This window comes from Crotalus tigris, unplaced genomic scaffold (genome assembly GCF_016545835.1).
Source record: "Crotalus tigris isolate CLP2741 ecotype Arizona unplaced genomic scaffold, ASM1654583v1 scf7180000017666.379230911805:20528666, whole genome shotgun sequence".
Lineage (NCBI taxonomy): Eukaryota > Metazoa > Chordata > Lepidosauria > Squamata > Viperidae > Crotalus > Crotalus tigris.
In genome coordinates this window covers 7,085,852-7,106,655 of record NW_024096552.1, presented here as the reverse complement: position 1 = coordinate 7,106,655, position 20,804 = coordinate 7,085,852, and the positions used below count along the sequence as shown (strand labels likewise).

Below are 20,804 nucleotides of genomic sequence, written 5' to 3'. Positions count from 1 at the left end.
TGGGAATTGTAGTCGGATTTCTGAATAAGAAACGTTCTCGGTGGGGCCGTGGGATGTCAGGAATTGTAGTCGATGTTCAGTCTTGGTCAATGTCCTTGGCAGCAAAAGCCGGGCCATGGCGGCTGCGACCAACTCTGGCAGGTGGTCCAAGGTGGTGCCCAGTGTAGATTTTTTATCATAGCTGCTCCGACAGCGTCGAATACCTGACTTTGAACTTCTGGCCTTTCGAGATGGTGCACCGGTGGCGCCACCTCCCGCCCTGCAATGAGTTCGTCGGGGCTCGGTGAGGCGTCTCTGGGATCTGCGGAGGGCTCGGCTTGGTGTGGGGCTGAACAGCGTGTAGGAGCCACCAACGAAATGCCGGACCGGAAGGTGGTTTAGGGAAGGGATGTAAACCAAGGTTGTCTTCTCTTTTCTTTCCAGCCGTAGCAAGCACACCATGGTCGCTTATCGAGATGCCATCTACGTCTTTGGTGGGGATAACAGGTGAATCTCCCTACATTCCTCCCTTTGGTTGTAGCCCATCGTGTCCCCCCACGCAAAACAAATGCTGGCTCCTTTTGCGCTTCCCCGCTCCCTAACATGGCTCGCTTTAATAAGAGCACACATAGTTTTTCCCAGACAAGATTTTCTAAAGATGAGGATGCAGAGATTGTGATGGGAGTAAGAAGGATTATTTAGGAAATAATGTCCATTATGCAATTCTTACCATGAGAAAGAAAAGAAAGAAGCAAAGGAAACTAGAATGTTTACAGTGATGGAGGTTCCTCTTAAATATTGCCTGTCATGAAAATATTGCTAGGCAGAGCACTTTCTTTTCTCACTGCATATTTAAAAAAAAGTGTGGGCATAAAAAGGCAAACTGAACTTGAGTAGTTTGCAAGAGTATTTCTAACCACTTAAAACTGGGATGGGAATCTCTGGATCCTCTGGCTACAGAATCCCAAAGGATTTCATGAGGCAACTGGACTTTCTTGTTTTTCTTTGAAGACCTGGATGACTGAGAATCTCCATAGACATCTGGGTGCAGAGGTTTCTCTCCCCTGTTTGAGATGTGTTAGCTCTATTTTGCCTGCTCCATGACTTTCTCTTTAGGAAAACACTTAAGGGGCCAAAGACGGTGATGATCACCTTGGAATGCCTAGCTCTCTTCCCTTGAAGAGTGCCATGGAGTACCAAAAGTAATGAGTACAACTATAAGCCCCCCGGCTTTTGCTTCCATCTTCCCCCCAGTCTTTCTCCTCAAGAAAAGACTGGGACAAACCATCTCACTTTAATGTGACTCTATGCAGCTTGCAGTAAAATACATAAAATACATAAAATGCACAATATGAAAAATAAACCAATCATCCACACAGCCACTAGACAGGCTCTGTCATGCCCAGGGCCCAGGTTTTAGGCACAGGAACCAAGTTTTCAAGGTCTTGAAAAAATGTGAATATAATTCAACTGACTGGAAATTGTGATCATATCCAATATATCGATGTAATATGTAAGCTAAAAATTGTGACAGGAATATCCAAGACAGTCAGTCAGTCTAGTAGAATATGAACAGTCTATCTGTCTGATTTTCCACTTAAATTGGAAATGTCTCCATTCAACATGACAGTAATAGATCTTTAACTAGAATATATATATTGTTTCAGAAAATGCATGCTTAAGGATTTACCAACATACCATATTTTCCAGCGTATAAGACGACTTTCTAAACCATGAAAATCTTCTCAAAAGTTGGGGGCCGTCTTATACGCCCAGTCGTCTTATACGCCGGAAAATATGGTAGTATAATTGTCTGTATAGATAGTTACTTATTGTATGTTTTTCAGCAACTATATTTTCTGAAATGGTATATTGTAATACAACTATTCTAAAGAAATATAAAAACATATTTGTATATAGGTTCAGAAGCAAACCTAATAGCGTTCAGGCTTACATATGTGCTGAATTAATTTAGATTCAGTAGTAGGTATCTTTTAGGAAAACAAATTATGTATTTTATACTTAATTGATTCTGAAATCTAAGGGTAAACTGAGATCTTGTGAAAATTTTCTTAGGATGGACTATTACAGGGCATTTTTAGATTAAGAATACCACCATTACATATACTTCATATTTTTGTATAACAGAATAGGATTCTGTCACTAACTAATGTTGATGTAGAAAGAGTCATCACTATAGTGAAAAGACATAGCTATAGATTGCCTTATGCACTTATTCAGAAAATGATTTCTTGAGTCACTTGCTTTGTGACATATATCACTTTAAGTCAGTGAAGTGAAAATTTTATCATTCTTTCATGTGTTTTAAATTTTTCTGAGTGTTTATTTGTAATAGGTTTTATGGATGATTAGTTATGTGAATTGTTTCAGGAGGGGTTCCCCTCCTAGTTGGGACCATTTATTATATTTTTTATAAACTTCAGTTTAATTTAAACATTTCAAGTTAGAGCACTGGTACTACTTTCTTTTTTTCTTTACATTATTTGTGAAAACAAAAAAATTTGCATGAATAATATCTTTCTTAAAAACAAATTAGTCTAGATGGCTGTAATTAATTACCATTCCACAAATTTACAAGAAATAACCTTTAAGAGGCTGACATATTTTAGCTTCAAAATAAGAATAGAATTGTCTGCTTTTTGGATTCTATTTAATTGCTCTTTTCTGAAAAGTTGGAATGGTCACTTTATCTCATTGTTTATCAATTAATGCCCTTACTTTAGAGTGCAGGAATACTCTACATAAGGCATATCCAATCCATGGCCCGCAGGCCACAAGCAGCCCTGGACAGCTAGTAATGCAGCTCCACCAGATTGTAAACTTGTAACATTATGTGATTTTTAGTGATATTTATATACATTAATGATGTTATATATTTTATAAGTAACTCAAGGCAATTCCTCTTTACTCAGTACGTCCCAGGCAAACCAAAATGTTGGACACCCATGCTCCAATCACATATATTGTGATTTCAGAAAATCACTTTACAAAGTTACTATAGCAAGTTATATGACATGACATTTAAGATGACACTTAATTTGCTCTAAAGTCATATTCAAAAGTATATGACACAGAAAACCAAAGTGTCAGATGAACCAGGAACGCCTCAATATTTTTATAATTTATATGAGAAGTAAATAGAATGCTGATTAAATTAGCAGATCACACTAAATTGAGTGAGTTAGATCAGGGCTTTTCAATTTTTTTACCGATTGTGCCACTTTTAGGATATAGCAATATTCAAGTACCACCTAGCAAGGTGTCAAAAGTTGCAATTGCACTGAAATGACTTATGACCATTTTTCACACTTATGACCATTGCAACATGCCCAGGGTCATGTGATTTATATTTGAATGCTTGGCAACTGATTCATATTTATAATGGTCATAGTGTTCCAGGATCATGTGATCCCCTTCTGCAACCTTTTGACAAGCAAACTCAATGGCAGAGCTGCTGGTTACCAAGTGCTAAGGAGGGACTTCCTTTCCTCCCTCCCTTCCCTGCCTCCCTTTTTCTCATTCCCATCTCTTTCTGAAGGAAGAATTTGAACCCCCCCCCATATTTTCCCTCTTTCATATATTGATCAAACAAGGAAAGGCCTCCAGAGACAGAAAAGACAAGCTGCTGAGTGAACTAGCTTAAAAAGGCACATTCCCCTTTAAGAATTAGCTACTGGCTAGAAAGGAAAGTAAGGAACACAGCCGGCACTTAAGCAAGAAAAAAAAATGTAAGTACTGGCTGCCAGCTAAGGCAACCTCCCCAAATGGCTCCATTCGTAAGTAAAGGAATGCTACAGGCAAAACCCATTCAGGAGAAAAATACTTCAAAATCCCTTGCAGCAAACTAACAACAGCAGAGCAATAGAAGCTAACACGAGCCATCAGCCAAATAGAAATTGCCAAACACTCCTTAAGAACACAAAGCCCTCATTGCACAAATCCCAGATCATCAAAGTCACAAAAGCACATAAGAATCCTTCCACTCTCCATCTCTTTCCCTCCTCCATGCCTCACCTCCAGCCATTGCTGCCTTTTTTCATTCCTCTTGGAGGGCGACCCTTCCCCAGTTGCATTTCTTGCCTGTTTGCCGCTGCCAGCACAAGTGGCTGCCACAGCAGTTGTAGATTGGCTCATGGCCAGCCTGTTTGATCTCCTCTCCCCCTCCCTCTCCTTCTTCCCCTTCAGTGCAGCTGACTCTGCCTCCTCCCAAGGCTGCTGCTGCTGCTTTTTCTCTCTCCCTCTCCTGCCCAAACTGCCTCCTTTTATAGCAGTGGTTCTCAACCTTTTTAATGCCGCGACCCCCAACCGGTCGTAAGTCGAGGACTACTCAACTGGTGCAGCACCGTTGGCAGAATGGGACTTTTGGCGGGTTCAGCAGGGCAGAGACAGCCTGGACAATTCCTATTGGCTTTTGAAAGCCAATAGAATAAAAGGGAGTAGCACAGCTAAGGAAAAGGGGCGGAATGGCGGAATGCGTTGTTTGGCGACCCCCGTGAAATGATTGTTCGACCCCAAATGGGGTTCTGACCCACAGGTTGAGAACCACTGTTTTATAGGCTCTCCTGTCTCCACCCCCTCCTCCTTTCTCATGGGGGAGGGTGAGCCAGACGTGAGCCTGAGGCCTTTGCAGCTCCAGAGGACTCTCTCACTGTAAGTCCTTGCCTGTGCTGGCTTTTTCCCTCCCCTACTACACTTGGCTAGGCAGGGCTGCATACCACCTGCCATTCATTAATGTACCACAAGTGGTACGCGTACCATCAGTTGAAAAGTCCTGAGTTAGATAATGCACGACAAAACAAAAATAAAATGAAAAATGTTTATATGTTATTTTTAAAATGTTGGACTTTATGAATGAATGAACTTTAACATAATACAGGTGCAAAATTCTTCAGTTACAAACACAGCCAAAAGATCTAAGAAGAACCCACTTCAGAAGAACAGACACAAAAAAGCCAGACTGAAGTTTGCAAAAATATATGTTGACAAACCATGGTCCTTAGATGAAACAAATATAGAGATTTTTAGTAAGTCATATTCCTCTAGATTCATAGAGAAAAAGAACACCCTCTCTATTGTGAAACATGTAAAATACCCCAAAATGTTATAGGGTTGCTTTGCTGCCTCCAATGTAGTGCACTTTGAATGTTTGCAGAATACAGTGAAATCGGAAGATTATTAAGGCATTTGGAGTGAAACATAAAATCCAGTATTAGAAAGCTCTGATTCAGTTATTTGTCATAGTCCCTCCACCAAGATAATGACCCCAAATAAACATATAATGCTGGTCGGCATCTATAAAGCCCTATCATGACGTTTTTTGCCTTTGCAGAGCCGGCATGGGTGTGTCCTGCATGTGATGCATCTGGCCATTGGGCTGCCAGTTTGACAACCGTGTCCTACATGATTGGTGGCCCTGGTTACTTGGGAAGTGGCTGTCTTCCATATTATTTGCTTGGCCAATTCATCTAGTACAGAGTTCCCCAACCTTTCCGGGTTGGTGGCCTGGAGAGGGGAGGGAAGAGGGAATGATTTTGTGTGTGAGGCAGGTGCCGTGTGAGTACATCCGCGACATTCACAGCAATGCTCGCACGGGGGCCACAAGCTCTTGCAATGAGGCTCGTGCAAGTGGGGCTGCAAATGCCCATGAGTGGGGCCACTAATGCCCACAACGAGGCTCGCGTGAGTGGGACCACAAGTGCCTGCAATGAAACTCGTGAGTGAGGCTGTGAACACCCCTGATGATGTTTGTGCAAGTGGGGCCACGAATGCCCCTGACGCTCACAGCACTGCTTGCACAAGTGGGGCCATGCACATGAGTGGGGCCATGTGTGTGTACACAGACGCATGTGCGCTGGCCAATCTCTCATGCAGCGCAGCGGCAATTAGGCCACAGCCCAGTAGTGGGGTATGGCCCACAGGTTGGGGACCCCTGATTGAGTAAGCCTGGCGCCATCTGGATTTCATCAATTAAACAATATCATCTGACAGGATCTTGGAAGTGTGCCTTCTCTGTAGCAGTGCCTTCCCTCTGCAATGAACTTCCCTGTGAAACTTGAATGGATGTCACATCATTGCTATTTCAAAGAGCCTTAAATGTTTGGCTTTTCACCCAGGCCTTGGCAAGGATAACTGACACCCTTTCTTCTTTTTTTATTCCCCTCAGGATTTGTTTTCTTTTGTTCTGTTTTGTGCTGTTTTGTTTTGAGGATTTTTCCTTTTTTTTTTCTTTTTTGCTATTTATTTGTTCTTACATGTTATTTACAATAAACTACCCAATTGCTGGGAATTAGGTGGTATATAAATTTAATAAATTATGGTCCATTGCCCAATCAGCCAACTGTTTAGACTAACTATAATTTATTAAACTTCTATGCCACCTGATATTATTCTTGTTTTAATCTTCAATTTAATTCGCAGTCTGGGACTGGTAAAACCTTAACAGTTCAAGTCCTAACTGTGATCTAAGAGCTGTTAAGGTAGTGTCTGAGTATATAGGAAGTTCCGAGTAGGATGGGTTTTTTGCAAAGTAAGGATGTTCAAGTTTAATAAGTTCAAAATTTTCATGTATCTACGCAGCCCTTTGACTATTGCTCCAAGGGCTCCTATTACTATTGGTACAACCATTGATTTCTTCCTCCATAGTTGCTCAACTTCAATTTTCAAATCACGATATTTCGTTATTTTTTTATAGCTGTTTCTCTTCAATTTGTGCATTACCTGGTATTGCAATATCAATGAATCAGACTTTTTTTCTTTTCCACAATAATGATGTCAGGCGTGTTGTGGACCAGATGTCTGTCTGTTTAGATTGGAAAGTCCCACAAGATCTTAACTTGTTCATTTTCAAGAACTTCGTCAATTTGTTTTCCCAGTAGTTTTTGCTGCATTTGAACCCAAACTTCTGGCAAAGCTTTCAATGTATAATTTTGGCAACTCAATCATGATGTTGTAGATAATCAGTCTGTGAAAATTTGCTGCAGCCACTGGCAAAATGATTCACTGATTATTATTTTATTATTATTATATTTTATTTTACTATTTATTTTTATTTTATTATATTATATTATTCTATTTATTATTGTTGTTACGGTTTGTCACATAATCAATTAGACTGGATTTGGCATTATTATTCATCTGTTGATAAGCAGGTGTTGTTTGGATGGTGTTAGAGGCATCATCAAAGGATGTGTAAACTGTTCCAAGTAAAGCTGTCTTTTGCAGTTAACTGATGGTGATTTTGTTAATGCGGATGGTATTCAATTGATGCTCCTGATGTTTTGAAATTGTACCCAATGCACCTATTGTACTTGGTACTATGTTTGCCTTCTGTTGCCAACTTTCTTCATTTTTTATTTGCAGATCTTTGTATTTTATGATTTTCTCCAGTTCTTTTTCTTCTATTCTGTTGGCTCCAGATACTGCAATGTCCATTATCCACACTTTTTGGTATTTCCTCTTGGCAGTTCTTAAGTCTGGGATATTATATGGGAGGTACCACATACTGTCTGAATTCTACAGTCCCAGAGCACTTTGGTTTCTTCATTTTGTGGTCCTGCCAATTCTTACTTGCAGGCAAATAGTATTTCTTGCAGATATTCCAGTGAATCATTGTTACTTTGTCATGTCATTGTTTGTAATCAGTCTGTTCAGTCTTCTTGAAGCAGCTAACTAGGTGGTACATTATTTGTTTAACTTCTTTACAGAGGCAGAATTTGGTCTCTGTTGCTATCATCTCATTTCTGGCTTTGTTTGCATTTGTTCTTAAGGCTTGATCTTGTGTAGCCAAAATTAACCTTTCTGTCTCTTTTTTTTTTATTTTCCTACTCTTAGCCATTGCCAAGTCTTCTGGGTATCTGCTTTCCCTGCTGCTTTGTGTATGTATGTGTCTGTGTGTGTTTACTGGCCATGTAATACTTTGTCTTGCCACGTCTCTTTTTCAGTCTTCATTTGATCTTTCTTATAGGTCAATTTGGTCTCTCCAGTAGTCAGTAAAACTTCTTGATATATCATCTTAAGTGTATGTTCTTCACTGTCCTTCAAATATTCTTCCAATGCCCTTTTTTCTTCAGTTGTTTGGTGTATTTGCAATACTCAATGTCCACCTATTTTCTTTGGTAAGTAGTCTGTCAACATCACTGCATAATTGAAGATTCATTGTTATTATTTTTTTAGTCTTTTTACCCAGGGCTTTTAGTTCTGCTTAAGTCCAGTCTGCTATTATAGCAATGTATTTAATGACTGGAATTACACAAATGTTAGTTGCTTTGATATTTCTTCCACTGAATTTGGACTTTAAGATCTTCTTCACTCTGATGATGTACTAATTTTAATCTTCTTCTTGACTTTGATGTGCTTGATGTTGTTAGCTTGAAGGATGCCCAGGTATTTTTAATGTTAGTCCTCAGACTCTTGCTGTTACTTCCATAGGGCAACTTGATTCCTTCAGTTTTCACAATTTACCCCTATTGATGGTGTGGGTGACATATTTGTCCAGTCCAACACCATTGCAATATCTTGGCTGTATATATGAACAGTGTTGAGCAGTGATTCCTTTTCAGATGGTGTTTTTCTACACAACTTTGTTCCATAGAAAATATCTGGCTGTGTATTTAATGGTATAACTGAGCTCCTCTACTTCTTTTTAGCAATAATATAATTAATTTTCTTTCTATGTACTTCATTTGGTGATGTCCATGTTTATGGGTGTAATATTGATTGTTTAATGGCAATATTAGGAATAATTGGAATGGAATAATTTGCTAAGTCATATTTTGACTACATATTGGTTTCCTAAGCCATTCAGTCAAACTATATTTTCCTCCTTAATTGCAACTTTGGCATTCCTGTCTTTAATCACAAGTAGCATACTAGGCTTTCATATTATGTCACTTTCAGATTGAATTTAATGATAATGCTCATCCACCTCCTCTTCACATGCATCAATGGTTGGAGATTAAATTTGGATATTATTACATTGATGAGCTGACCATGAAGTGTAACTGTTATTATTTTCAGCCAAACATTCTTGCTGTATCCTTTTGCATTATAAAAACAACACCTTTTCTTTGTTTCTCATGTTCTGAGTAGCAAACACTGTGATCTTCTGAATGAAAATGTCCAATCCAGTCCAACTAATTTGTTGTTGTCTGCTATATCTATTTGCATTGGTTTCATTTCATCTTTCACTGTATTGGCCTTTTCTGTGTTCATGCTTTTTATATTCTATGTTCCCAAAGTAATTCTGTCTTTGTAGTTTGAAATTTTCTTTCTTTTTTTATGGAAATATCCACAACTAGACCTGCCATAGGCTTTAATATAGCCAAGTGATAAACACCATTAATCCTGTGAAAGCTCTTCCTCAGTAGAATGTTGAGTGCAATTCAACCTGAGGGGCCCATCATCCACCACTAGACCATTAATCGTTTTATATTTATTCTCCATAAAATTTTCTTAGTGAAAATTCAGGATTAGTTTACCATTGCCTTCTCCCACATACAGTAGTCTGTATTTAAATATACATATATATATAAATATACATATAAATATATATACACATATACACATACACACACACATATATACACATACATACATACATATATATTTGTTTTCTGAGGTTTTCGCGGGTGTTTGTATGTAGGTCTTTGGTTGTTCGGGTTTTCTTCCGCGTAAAATTGGAAGTGTCTTGGCGATGTTTCGACGAAGCTGAAAACACCAGCCTGAAGATGACGAATGGGACTTCGTCGAAACGTCGCCAAGACACTTCCAATTTTACGCGGGAGAAAACCCGAACAACCAAAGACCTACATACATATATATATATACATACATATACATGTATATATGTATATACATACATATTTTTAAATTCAATAAAATTAGTGAACTCCGGGATATAAAATAGCCTTTTATTACTGATTGTGCACTACGAGACGGACACGCACAGCAGCGGGAAGGTGAAAGAACGTTGGACTAGCGAGGACTAGCTCATGCGGCAGAGCTGGTTTTACGGCAACCAGGTGAGGGAGAGCGAGGGCGGGTGAACTGTTCACACATCCCAAGAGGACATCAACTTGTTCATGCAGCAGAGCCGGACTTACGGCAGCTGGGCGCGAGAGAGTGAACACGACCAGGCAGATTACACATCTCACGAGGACACTAACAACTGATGTATGGCTGCGGACAGCAAGATTGACGCACCGAACAGCTGTGAAGAGGGATCTTTCAAATCTAAGTCTGGGACCAGTTTTTACATCAAAACCAGAACTAGTGAGGCTAAATGCTGGCAAACAGGTGGCGGGCGTGCTGACCATATGTTCTATGACCTGACCATTAAAACAGTCACACAAGCGTGTATATAAGCTCTCCCAATCTTCAGAATTACTCTGATGATGTCAACAGTAAATTGATGAAAGCTCATAATAAAAGGCTATTTTATATTCCGGAGTGCACTAATTTTATTGAATTTAAAAATGTTTACACCTGGGGTTCAAGTATTTAGAATAATCAAAGATACACACACACACACACACACACACACACACACACACACACACATATATATATATATACAAGGCCGGAGGTATAGGACCAGTACCTGGATTTCTTTGTGTGTATACAAGAGAAAAAGTATAAATGCATCCTACCTTTCTCCCTTTAATTATATTTGATAAAAGAATAAGGAAGAATAATTTAGGAGAATGAATGTGATCAGTTTGACAGGATTATGTCAAGTGTGATATTTGCCTAGAAAAATAGAATATGTTTCAATCTCAAAATAGCCATTTTGATGTTTTGAGCACACTAAATACATCAATAAATTCTTTCACCTATTTAATTTAGCTATACATTGTCAGTGGCCTATAATAAAAAAAATCAGTTGCAAGTTTCCCAGATGGACAGTGAAGACAAATTTAAAGTTGTCTTTTTTATACTCCATGCATGCACAAATGAGCAAAAGTGTCCCCTTTATTTCTGTATGTAGCCTTGACAGTAGTTAATCTCATATATGAGAGATATGTAGAAGTACCTGTGCAAAATTTTATAGCTGTCAGAGGAGATAGAAATGGCCACCTAGTTTAACCAGATATTTCATCTTGATCTATAGTAAAAGTAGAATAAAATATATTTATTTGAGTCATAAAGATTACAAATTAAATATTTAATTGTAATTCTATGATGTAGCGTGTTAGATGTTTATATGCTTAGTTACTGGAATATGGTTTTTCTGAAAAGCATTGAAGATATGTAGTCATATGAAAAAGTATACTCCATTGGAATCTTTGTCTTTTTCAACATATTCAACATACAGAAATTGGATCTTCATTTCAACAAGATAAAGAGGATATGATAGAACAGATATGCATCATTCACATTTTGTAATCTATTGTGTAATCTAAACAAACATAAATGAAGATTTCGTACATGGAAGAAATAAGTACATAATCTCAAACATCTTACATTAGAATTAGGTGTACCAGATCAGGTTCATTGTTAGGGGAATAACCTGTCTTATTTAAACCTCAGCATTTTGTTTGATTTCCTGTTAGTTGTTGAAGTGTGTGGTATCATTATGTCTATATTTAAAGAGCTCTTTGAGGCCTTGGAAATAAGATTATAGATGCCTGCAAGCCTGGAAATGTTTTTTTTTTAAAAAAAACTCCAAAACAATTGGACAGCAATCATTACACTGTCCAGAGGGTCGTTTACAAGTAGAGAAGTTCTCAAACAACTGCTAACTTGCCCAGGCCAGGCTATAACAGAAAGTTCAAACCAAGTTCATCAGTATACAAGATACTGAAAGAAGTGTCTAAGAAGAATTTCATCACATGACCTACAGATAGCTCTTGCCACTATTAAAGTCAAAGTGCATGAGCCTCTCATCAGAAACAAGCTACATAAACTAGAACATGTTTTAAATCTTTACTGTCCAGAAAGAACATCAGGGCAAGAGTAAGTCTTGCTCATGAATACCTAGACAAGATGCCCTGAACAGGCAATGCAAAGATAATTTGTCAATAGTACCAGAAGACTTGTTTGGTGAAAATCAAGTCAGCATTTTACCAAAAGAACCTTACCAATTGTAAAGCATAATGGTGGAAATATTATGATTTCAGGCTGCTTTGCTGCATCACCCTGGGCAGCTCACCACTATAGATTTCACTAGGAATACTTTGTTATACCAAAAGGTGCTTGATGATACTGTGAGACAATTTTTCAGAAGATGAAACTTAACTAAGGGTAGATTTTGCAACATGACAATGATCCTAAATGTTTCAGTAAATTTACAACATAATGGCTGAAAAAAAATGGAGGGCTATGGAATGATCAAAGCAAAGTACAGAACTAAATCCCATCAAGATGCTGTCAACTTTTCAATTTTTATTCATTGACATTAAATTTATATATTGTTTAATCAAAAATAAAATATTGTTATGTCCACATCTTAAAAAAAAAAGCCTTTACATGGGGTGTATTTACTTTTTCACATCCATAATCTTGCCAGGAATTGTCTTCATTACTTCACTTGAAAATCTGAATCTGCGTTGCAAGTAATTCGCCTTTTGATTATAATATCTGGATTGTTAAAGCTATTCCAATTACTCCTGTGGAATAGCCTGCAATTTTTAACTATTCATTCTTATCCTAGAGAGGCAGTTTATAACTTAAAAACATTGAAGTATGTTGAAATTGTTGATTCTGTCAGAAAGAAATCAGGAATTATTCATAATTAAATCATGAAGAATTTTCGGTTGCAGATAGGAAAGTACTGTTTAATACAGGCATGTCAAACTCGCCACGTCATGTGACATCGCGCGACGTATCGGAGCTTTTTTGCCATTGCCGGCAATGGGGTGGGTGCGGCTCCAGTATGATGAAACCGGCCCGCGGGCCGGCAGTTTCACACCCCTGGTTTAATAGTAAATAAAGTATTGCATAAAGGATTTTATGAATACAATCTGTAAGAGAAAGAGTGGTCATTTAAGAAAGATCAGCTAAACTCAGAAGACATATAAGTAGATTGATTCATTATAGTTTTCCTAATATTGTTTCTACAATATTGTTTCTACACATAAAGTTTATAGAATATTTACTGTACTTGACTGAAAGCAAAAACTATTTGAAAATTAAATGTAAGAAGAACTATCAAAATAGCACATAAATGCCTCTCTCTCTCTGTGTGTACACATATATAAATATATAGAGAGAAATAGCATATGAGCTGGGGGTTTTTTGGGAGAAGTACAGTTCTCCTAGAATTTGAAGAAAACTCTCTACTCAGAAAGGAAGATGTATTACAACAAAAATGCTTGTTCATTTGATTGTTCAGGAACAATGTTCTCCTAAACTATAACAGAACAAATGTTACTTTAAAATCTTTGTTGAGCCTGAACTAGAAAACATCTGGGCAGAAAGAATGAAGTTGTTACCAGTTTAGAAGAAATATTCAAATAATACTACACATTTGATGTGGCATTCACATAGACTGAATAAGCATTTCAACTAGAATAAATATATAAAGTATAATTAGTATTGTGTAAGCGTTTATATATTTGAAATTTGCACAAGCCTCTAGATTCTGATTGCGTTAAAAGCTGGAAAGGGAGTCCCATTTCTCTTTCATGACAGTATTTGGCTGTGGAGAGAATGAATAAACTTATAATATACACGTGAGTTGATAGAACACATATAATATAGAATCTGTTTCCAACATATACTCTGTTTAATTCTGTTCCAGGTGAATAATTAAATGTATAGAAGAATTCCAGGTGGTATGATCTGACGTGCATACAGAAGGAATGAAGCATGGATGTGAAAGAACGCAGACCTTATTGCTCCCTGACAAAGAGCAGAAGAGACAAGGAAAGGCGTTATACAAATTCTTCCACAGAAAATGAAGAATGCAGAGTGCCTACTCAGAAGTCTTACAGTTCAAGTGAAACCTTGAAAGCTTTTGATCATGATTCTTCCAGACTGCTGTATGGAAATCGGGTAAAAGATTTAGTCCCCAGGGAATCTGATGAATATACCAGACAAGGTAGGCAATTAACATAAATCTCTTTTATGAATGTGTACATTGTGCTCTGTGTGGTCCATTTTCTCATGCCAGTAATATAAATGATTCACCAATGGTATATTATATTGCTACCATATTGGTCTCAAACTTTAATGTGGTTATTCATGTTAATAATTATTTATTTTCTATCAGTATAAGAAAGCTATTTTGGGAAACACTTCAGAACATCCATACACTGTTGTTTCTAGGTTATGATACACATATGCAATTACCTGATCTTCAAAAACTACATGGAAAGAGATTTGATAGATGACAAGTTAATTGAAAAAGTGTTTTGATTTTCATATCAAGTAGATTAATATATTGCATGACATATAATATTGTATATTATCTCATATATTATATGTTATATAATTATATAACATATAATATATAATGTTATATCTTATAGTAATATCATATCAAGTAGATAAATTACATAATTTATGGGATTCAGTGTTCTTATAGATCATAAGCAGGGTTTGCAAACAAACTCTTTATGATTCCTTTATCATGGTAGAACTTCTTTTTCTAGCTGGATTTCCAAAATTTGAATATAACATCTTACGACCAATGCTTTTTTTCTATAAAAAAAAAAAGGTGCCAGAATTCACACATGTCATACAACCTGCCTTGCCTACCCTACAAGGTTCCATCCAAAAAAGGTGCCGGAACTCTGTTCTGGGTGTTCTATGAGAAAAAAAGCCCTGCTTATGACAGACTGTTTAGTTAAAGGTAAAGGCATCCCCAGAAGTTTTATCTTGCTTGATCGTGACCGACTTTTAGGAGCAGTCCTCAACTCCGTTTCTTATATTACGTGGCTGGCATAGCATCACACTGCAGCACAGAGCATATGGCAAAGCACGGAACACTCTTATCTTCCTGTATGCTTAAATGTGCTCCCTATTAATTTACTTGTATTTGTATGCTTTTGAACTGCTAGGTTGGTAGGAATGGGGACAAGTGATGGTAGCTCACTCTGTCTTGTGGTACTCAGGTCTTAAACGGTTGAGCTATAGACCTTTAACAGTCAAAGACTCAGCATCTTAACCACTGAGTCATTGCTTTCAAGATCTGTCATAAATCAGGATGATTAAACAATGTAAAGTATTGCCTTAGGCAGTTACTATGAATCTGCCACTGCAAGTTGTTTGACTTCCCTGATGGATTGATTGATTGACTGATTATGTGCCATCCAGTTAGGGCTAACTGGATGGACCTTCTCCAAGATAATTTATCCTTAACCTGGCTTTTCAGATCTTTTTATGGCATACCCATCACTGGTGCAATTGGGTCTATCCACATTTCTCCTGGTCACTTTAAAAAATATGATAATTTGACCCGTCCTTATACTCTTTTTAGATAGTCTTATTTACATTTCCTTTCCTCTTATATGCAGAATTTAGTAACAGAACAATATTGGCAGAACAATAACAAATCTAACAGTGTATGTGCATGCTAAATAAAGAAGCGTGAACAATTCGATTCAGTGTGTGTTTGTTGGAAAATCCTTCCATCTTTATCAGATTTAGTCAGGAATCCTATACAAAATCCCATTAATATTTCATAGTCATACTTTCATGGTCATAACAACTGGTCATGGAAATAACAAGATAGATGGGAATGATTATAAATTGCAAATTTATGGTTGTATTCTGTATATGTTGCATCCCTTCTGGCCTCTGTGTCCCTTCTGATTCTTCTGAGTTTATTTATTATAATAAACTGTCATACTCATCATTCTTAGAAAATAAAATTGTAGGTAGATGACTATAGTCTGGCATTTGTTCTATTTTTCTCCTGAAATGTACATCATCACTCAGGGGAAAAAAAGTGAGGTAGAGGTGGCACTGAGTATCATATATGGTGTATATGTGAAGTGAAATGTTTTGTTTATGTGATATGTAGCTGTTAATTTATTTTGTGAGTCCTTTGCGGATAAAGTTTGTAACTGAACTGGGAACCCAGAAAAACCATGAATTCTAGTCCTACCTTAAGTGCAAAATCAGCTGGGTGATCTGGCGCCAGTTTTTCTTGGCCCTGCAATGGCAAACCATTTGCAAAAAAACCTTGCCAAGAAAATTGTAGGGACTAGACCAGACAGTTATCGGGAATCAACAATACTTTGAAGGCACACAAACATGTATTAATTTCTTTTGTGAGTTCTTTGTCAGTTAGGTTAGGAAGGTTGGGAAAGACGAGAATGGTTCTGATGAACAATTTCCAGTTCTATTGATACTTTTGATAAGTTTGAATTGCAGATCATGTATAATAAACTATCGGCCCTGTGAATATTTCTCCATCGGGTTTTCTCAGAGACATTACATTTTGATAATGTAAGATTGAAGTATTGTATGTTTATGCCATTTTAAAACAAAGACTGCCCAAATTATTGGAATACATCAGTTAATAAGAAGGGGAAAAATGACTCTGTCATTCTTCCATTGCAATTGTGTCTTTTTTTCCTCCAAATAATACTGCATTCTTCACAAAAGATGTTCTATTTAACCATCACTCAGAAAGTATATGTACTGTAGGTTTTTGAAATGCCAGTTTTTTATATGTTTTCAATGACAACATATGATCTATATCAGTGGTGGTGAACCTGTGGCACATGGGTCAGAGGGGGCACTCAGAGCCCACTCTGTGGGCACGTGTGCCTTGCTCTTTGGCTAAATTTTCGCTGGAAAAAGCCATTTCTCAAGCCCCTTCCTAGCCAAAACAAGCCTCCAGAGTAAGCATGCCTCGCTCTTCTTAAGAACAATCCTGCGGAAAACAAGCTTCCGGAGCGAGCACGCTCTCTCCGGAGGTTTGTTTTAGCTAGGAAGGGGCTTGAGAAATGGCTTTTTCCTGTGAAAACTTAGCCAAAGAGCTTGCAGTCTCTGCCAGATCTCTGTTAGGATAACATCTGGTGGACATCTGGCAGAGACTGCAAGCTCAATATACCTGGAATGGGGCGCTTGAGAAATGGAGCCTTCTGCCAGATCTCCATTGAGATAAAAAAAAATGTTTCCACACCTATGGAACACTTCCAAACGCAGGAACTGGCTGTGTTTTAGCTCTATAGGAGCTAAAAGACTTTATCCCAACGGAGGTCTGGCAGAGACTGCAAGCTCTGTATGTCTGAAAAGGGGCACTTGAGAAATGGAGTGCTTCTTTCTGTGCAGTCACACAGGGTGCTTCAAAATGCAGGAAACCCCTGCGTTTTGAATAGCCCCACCAGAGCACAAACACTCCACAATCCACAATGCCAAATCCTACCCCCACCCCAGGGCAACCACATTCCTTCACTAACCTCTTTTTCAGGTCCGTTCTCCATGTGCAGGGCACTGATCTTCCAACTTCTCACAAAAAAAAAAAAGATCTCGCAAAGTTGGAAGGTCTGGTTGAACTTTTTTTTTTAACCGGTAGTCCTACAAGCTTCTTTTGTTGCCCTGCACATGGTGAGAGAGAACAGAGCTGGAAGAAGGTCAGTGAAGGGAGGTTTTGGGGAAATGAGGGGAGACAGGGAGGCCTCCGCTGCCTCACTCCGCCAGCATCAGGACTCAGAGGCTTGTTTTCACCAGGAAAAAGCCATTTCCCAAGCCTCTTCCTGCCTCGCTCTTATTGAGAGCAAACAAAGATGACAAAGGACAGCACAGTTAGTTCTGAAAATGAAATCCTTAAAAGTGTGGAATTCTCTGCCAAATAATTTTAAGTCAATGAAAGCACTTCCGATTGCTTTCCTTACATTGTTTGGATCATTTTATGCTTGTGAGCAGCTGTTTTCATCCTTGAATTATATCAAATCTGACACCAGAAACAGACTAACAGATGACCTGAGTGCTTCATGTGTTGCTCTCAAACTTACAAAGTATGAGCCAAGGTTTGACGAATTATCAGCATGCATACAATAGCAAAAATCACATTAATTGTTCAAAAGCATACCAAATGCAAACTTTTACCTTTCAATAAAAAGTTGTTTGTATCATTGAAAGCTTTGATATTGTGCTTTTCTTTTAAGACAAAAGATGTTAATGTATGAGTTGTTTTTTCTAAACTAAAACCTCAATATTCAGGTTAAATTGCCGTGTTGGCACTTTGCGATAAATAAGTGGGTTTTGGGTTGCAGTTTTGGCACTCAGTCCCTAAAAGGTTCGCCATCACTGGTCTATATGGTTTACTGATTGACATGGCTTATTTAAAAGTGATTAAAAGTGTTTGAAGTGGCTTATTGGCAGATCTAATTAATTTACACTTAACTTGTTCATAATATTTCTTTAAGAACTAAAAAAATGTTCCTAATAGTTTAGTGCTTAGAGCCATGTATAGATTTGAATAAAAATAAAATATTCTAATATTTAAATATTCTATTTATATAGGCAGATGACCTTAATGTGTTCTACTGTAGATTTGAAAGGAGATCACTGTCAACTTTCGCTACATTCTTACACCAACAATAGCCAAATCTCCTACACCTAGCTCCATCCCTCTAGTCCCACCACTTCTGATGATCCTAGAAAAAGATGTGTGAGGTCTATTTCATAGACAAACAATCAGAAAAGCACCAGGCCCAGATAGAGTAACTCCCTTTTGCTTGAAACCTTATGCTGATCAACTGGTCTCTATCTTTACCGACATCTTTAATAAATCACTGGAAATGTGTTATGTTCCTTTCAAATACTCTGCTATCATCCAGGTGCCCAAGAAACTTTCCATTAAAGAGACGAATGGCTACGGACTGGCTACTCTGACGACTGTAGTTATGAAAAGCTTTGAAAAGTTAGTGATAACCCACCTTAAATCATCACGGATCTGCTGCTAAACCCTTTACAGTTTCCCTACCATGCAAATAGGTTACAGATGATGCTGTCAGTATGATACTGCACTATATTTTGCAACATCTTGAATCTCTGGGGACTTATACATAGGTCCTTTTTATAGATCAGTGGTGGCGAACCTTTTAGAGACCAAGTACCCAAACTGCAACCCAAAACCCACGTATGTATCGCTGGGTGCCAGGTGGGCATGGCCCACTGGGTGGGCATGGCCTGCTGGGTGGGTATGGCCCGCTGGGTGGCAATGGTTATGGTGGTCATGGCAGACTAGGTGGCCATGGCCAGGGTGGGCGTGGCCAGCTCGATTTTGCTCCTAGGGAGGGATGCCTGTGAGGGCTGGGCAGGATTGGGGGGAGATCCAGGGGGTCTCTTGTGGGTGGGACAGTGGACAGGAGGGCATCTTGCTCAGCTGATGGCTTGGGGGGGAAGGGGGCAGCTACACCCCCTCCCAAAGTCTGCTGTCTCATGAAAGCAGGATGAAAACTCCAAAAAGCGACAAGGAAAAAAAGTTAAAACAGAAGTGTCTTGTGATTTTTTTTCTGTGGGGAGATGGGAGGCATGGGGGGAGGCTCCTGAGAGGGGAGGAGGAGAGGGGGGAGGGATTGTGCTGGGATCAGGGCTCCTTGTGCCTTCCGCTGCCCGCCTGCGTTCTTCTGCAGATGCTGTGGCTCCATTTGCCTGGCAAGATGGGGACACACTCGCGCTCGGGGACGCATGTGGGGCTACTGCCTCGTTTGCCATGCCGGGGCTCAGCTGGGTGCAGAGCCTCCTCGCTGCTTCTTCCCCCGCGGACATCGGGAGTGCCCACCCATCTACCGCTCATCCTGGGGTAGCTGCCACCATCGGCGCTCTCCAGCCTGTTGCCAGACAGCTGGGCATGCTGATCTCAGGTCTCAGGCGAATGGAGGCCGGAGGGTGCGAGAGCCGCAGCTGTTCGCCTGCGCTCTGCTGCTGCAGATGCTGCAGCTCCGCTTGCCTGGCAGGGAAAGGGAGCGCACGAGGCCGCACATGGGGCTGCTGCCTCACTTGCCGTGCCGGGGCTGGGCTGGATTAGGCATGGAGCCTCCACGCAGTTTCTTCCCCTGCGGACATCGGGAGCACCCATGCTGCCTACCGCTCATCCCGGGGCAGTAGGCGAGCTGGGCATGCCAGGATGCCTCTGGGCTCCCTCGGCCTCTCCACCCCTCTAGGCTGGGGCTGGTCAGATTGCCCCCATGGGCAGCACTGCACCCATCCCCGGCCTTCTGTGGGCGGACCACGGCTTACCGAGTTGGGCAGCACCTCTCCCTGCACGCGTCCGCAGGCAGAGGAGCCAGGCAGCCACAGCTCTTGCTCCCCTCCATCCTCCATCTGCCCAAGACCTGAACTTGACATGCCCAGCTGGCCAGTGATGGGCTGGAGAGTGCAGGACGGCGGCAGCTGACCTGGGACGCGGGGTAGGTGGAGTGGGCACTCCCAGTGTCCACAGGGGAAGAAGCAGTGTGGAGGCTCCGCACCTAGTCCAGTCCCCACATGGAAAGTGAAGCAGAAGCCTACATGTGTCCCCTGTGTGCGAGTGCGTCCCCACCCTGCCAGGCAAGCAGAGCCACAGTATTTGCAGCAGAACAGTGAAGGCAGGTAACCGCCGTGGCTCTGCTTGCCTGGCAGGGTGGGGACGCACTCATACACAAGGACACATGTGAACTGTCCATTGAGCCCCATCGGCGCAGATGGAGATGGCCCCGGGACAGCTGAAAGGAAGCCCTTGCCTGGCCTGGGGCTATCCATTCAACGGCTTCGACCAGTCAAACATGCAGGGAAGCAGAAGGAGGTGGAGGGGCAGCAGAGGGTCTGGAGCTGCTTCGGCTGCTCGCTGGCAGTGGATCTCATGCACCAGCTGCCCCTCCTGCTTCCCTGCATAGTTGACTGGTCGGAGCAGCAGCAGAAGCCAC

The 20,804-nt window shown here is 40.0% G+C and overlaps 1 protein-coding gene across 10 annotated transcripts in view; it reads left to right on the top strand.

The window, feature by feature from the left end:
* The window catches only part of TENM3 (teneurin transmembrane protein 3), a 565,275-nt gene that overhangs the window by 117,494 nt on the left and 426,977 nt on the right, over positions 1–20,804 (top strand). For 9 of the 10 annotated variants that reach the window (XM_039336655.1, XM_039336656.1, XM_039336668.1 and 6 more), the window contains one exon: positions 13,739–14,038. In XM_039336655.1, the coding sequence (XP_039192589.1) occupies positions 13,807–14,038 (232 nt within the window). In that variant the 5' untranslated portion in view covers positions 13,739–13,806. Of the gene's footprint in view, positions 1–423; positions 487–13,738; positions 14,039–20,804 lie in introns of all 10 variants that reach the window. The other variant, XM_039336657.1, reaches the window with a different exon arrangement.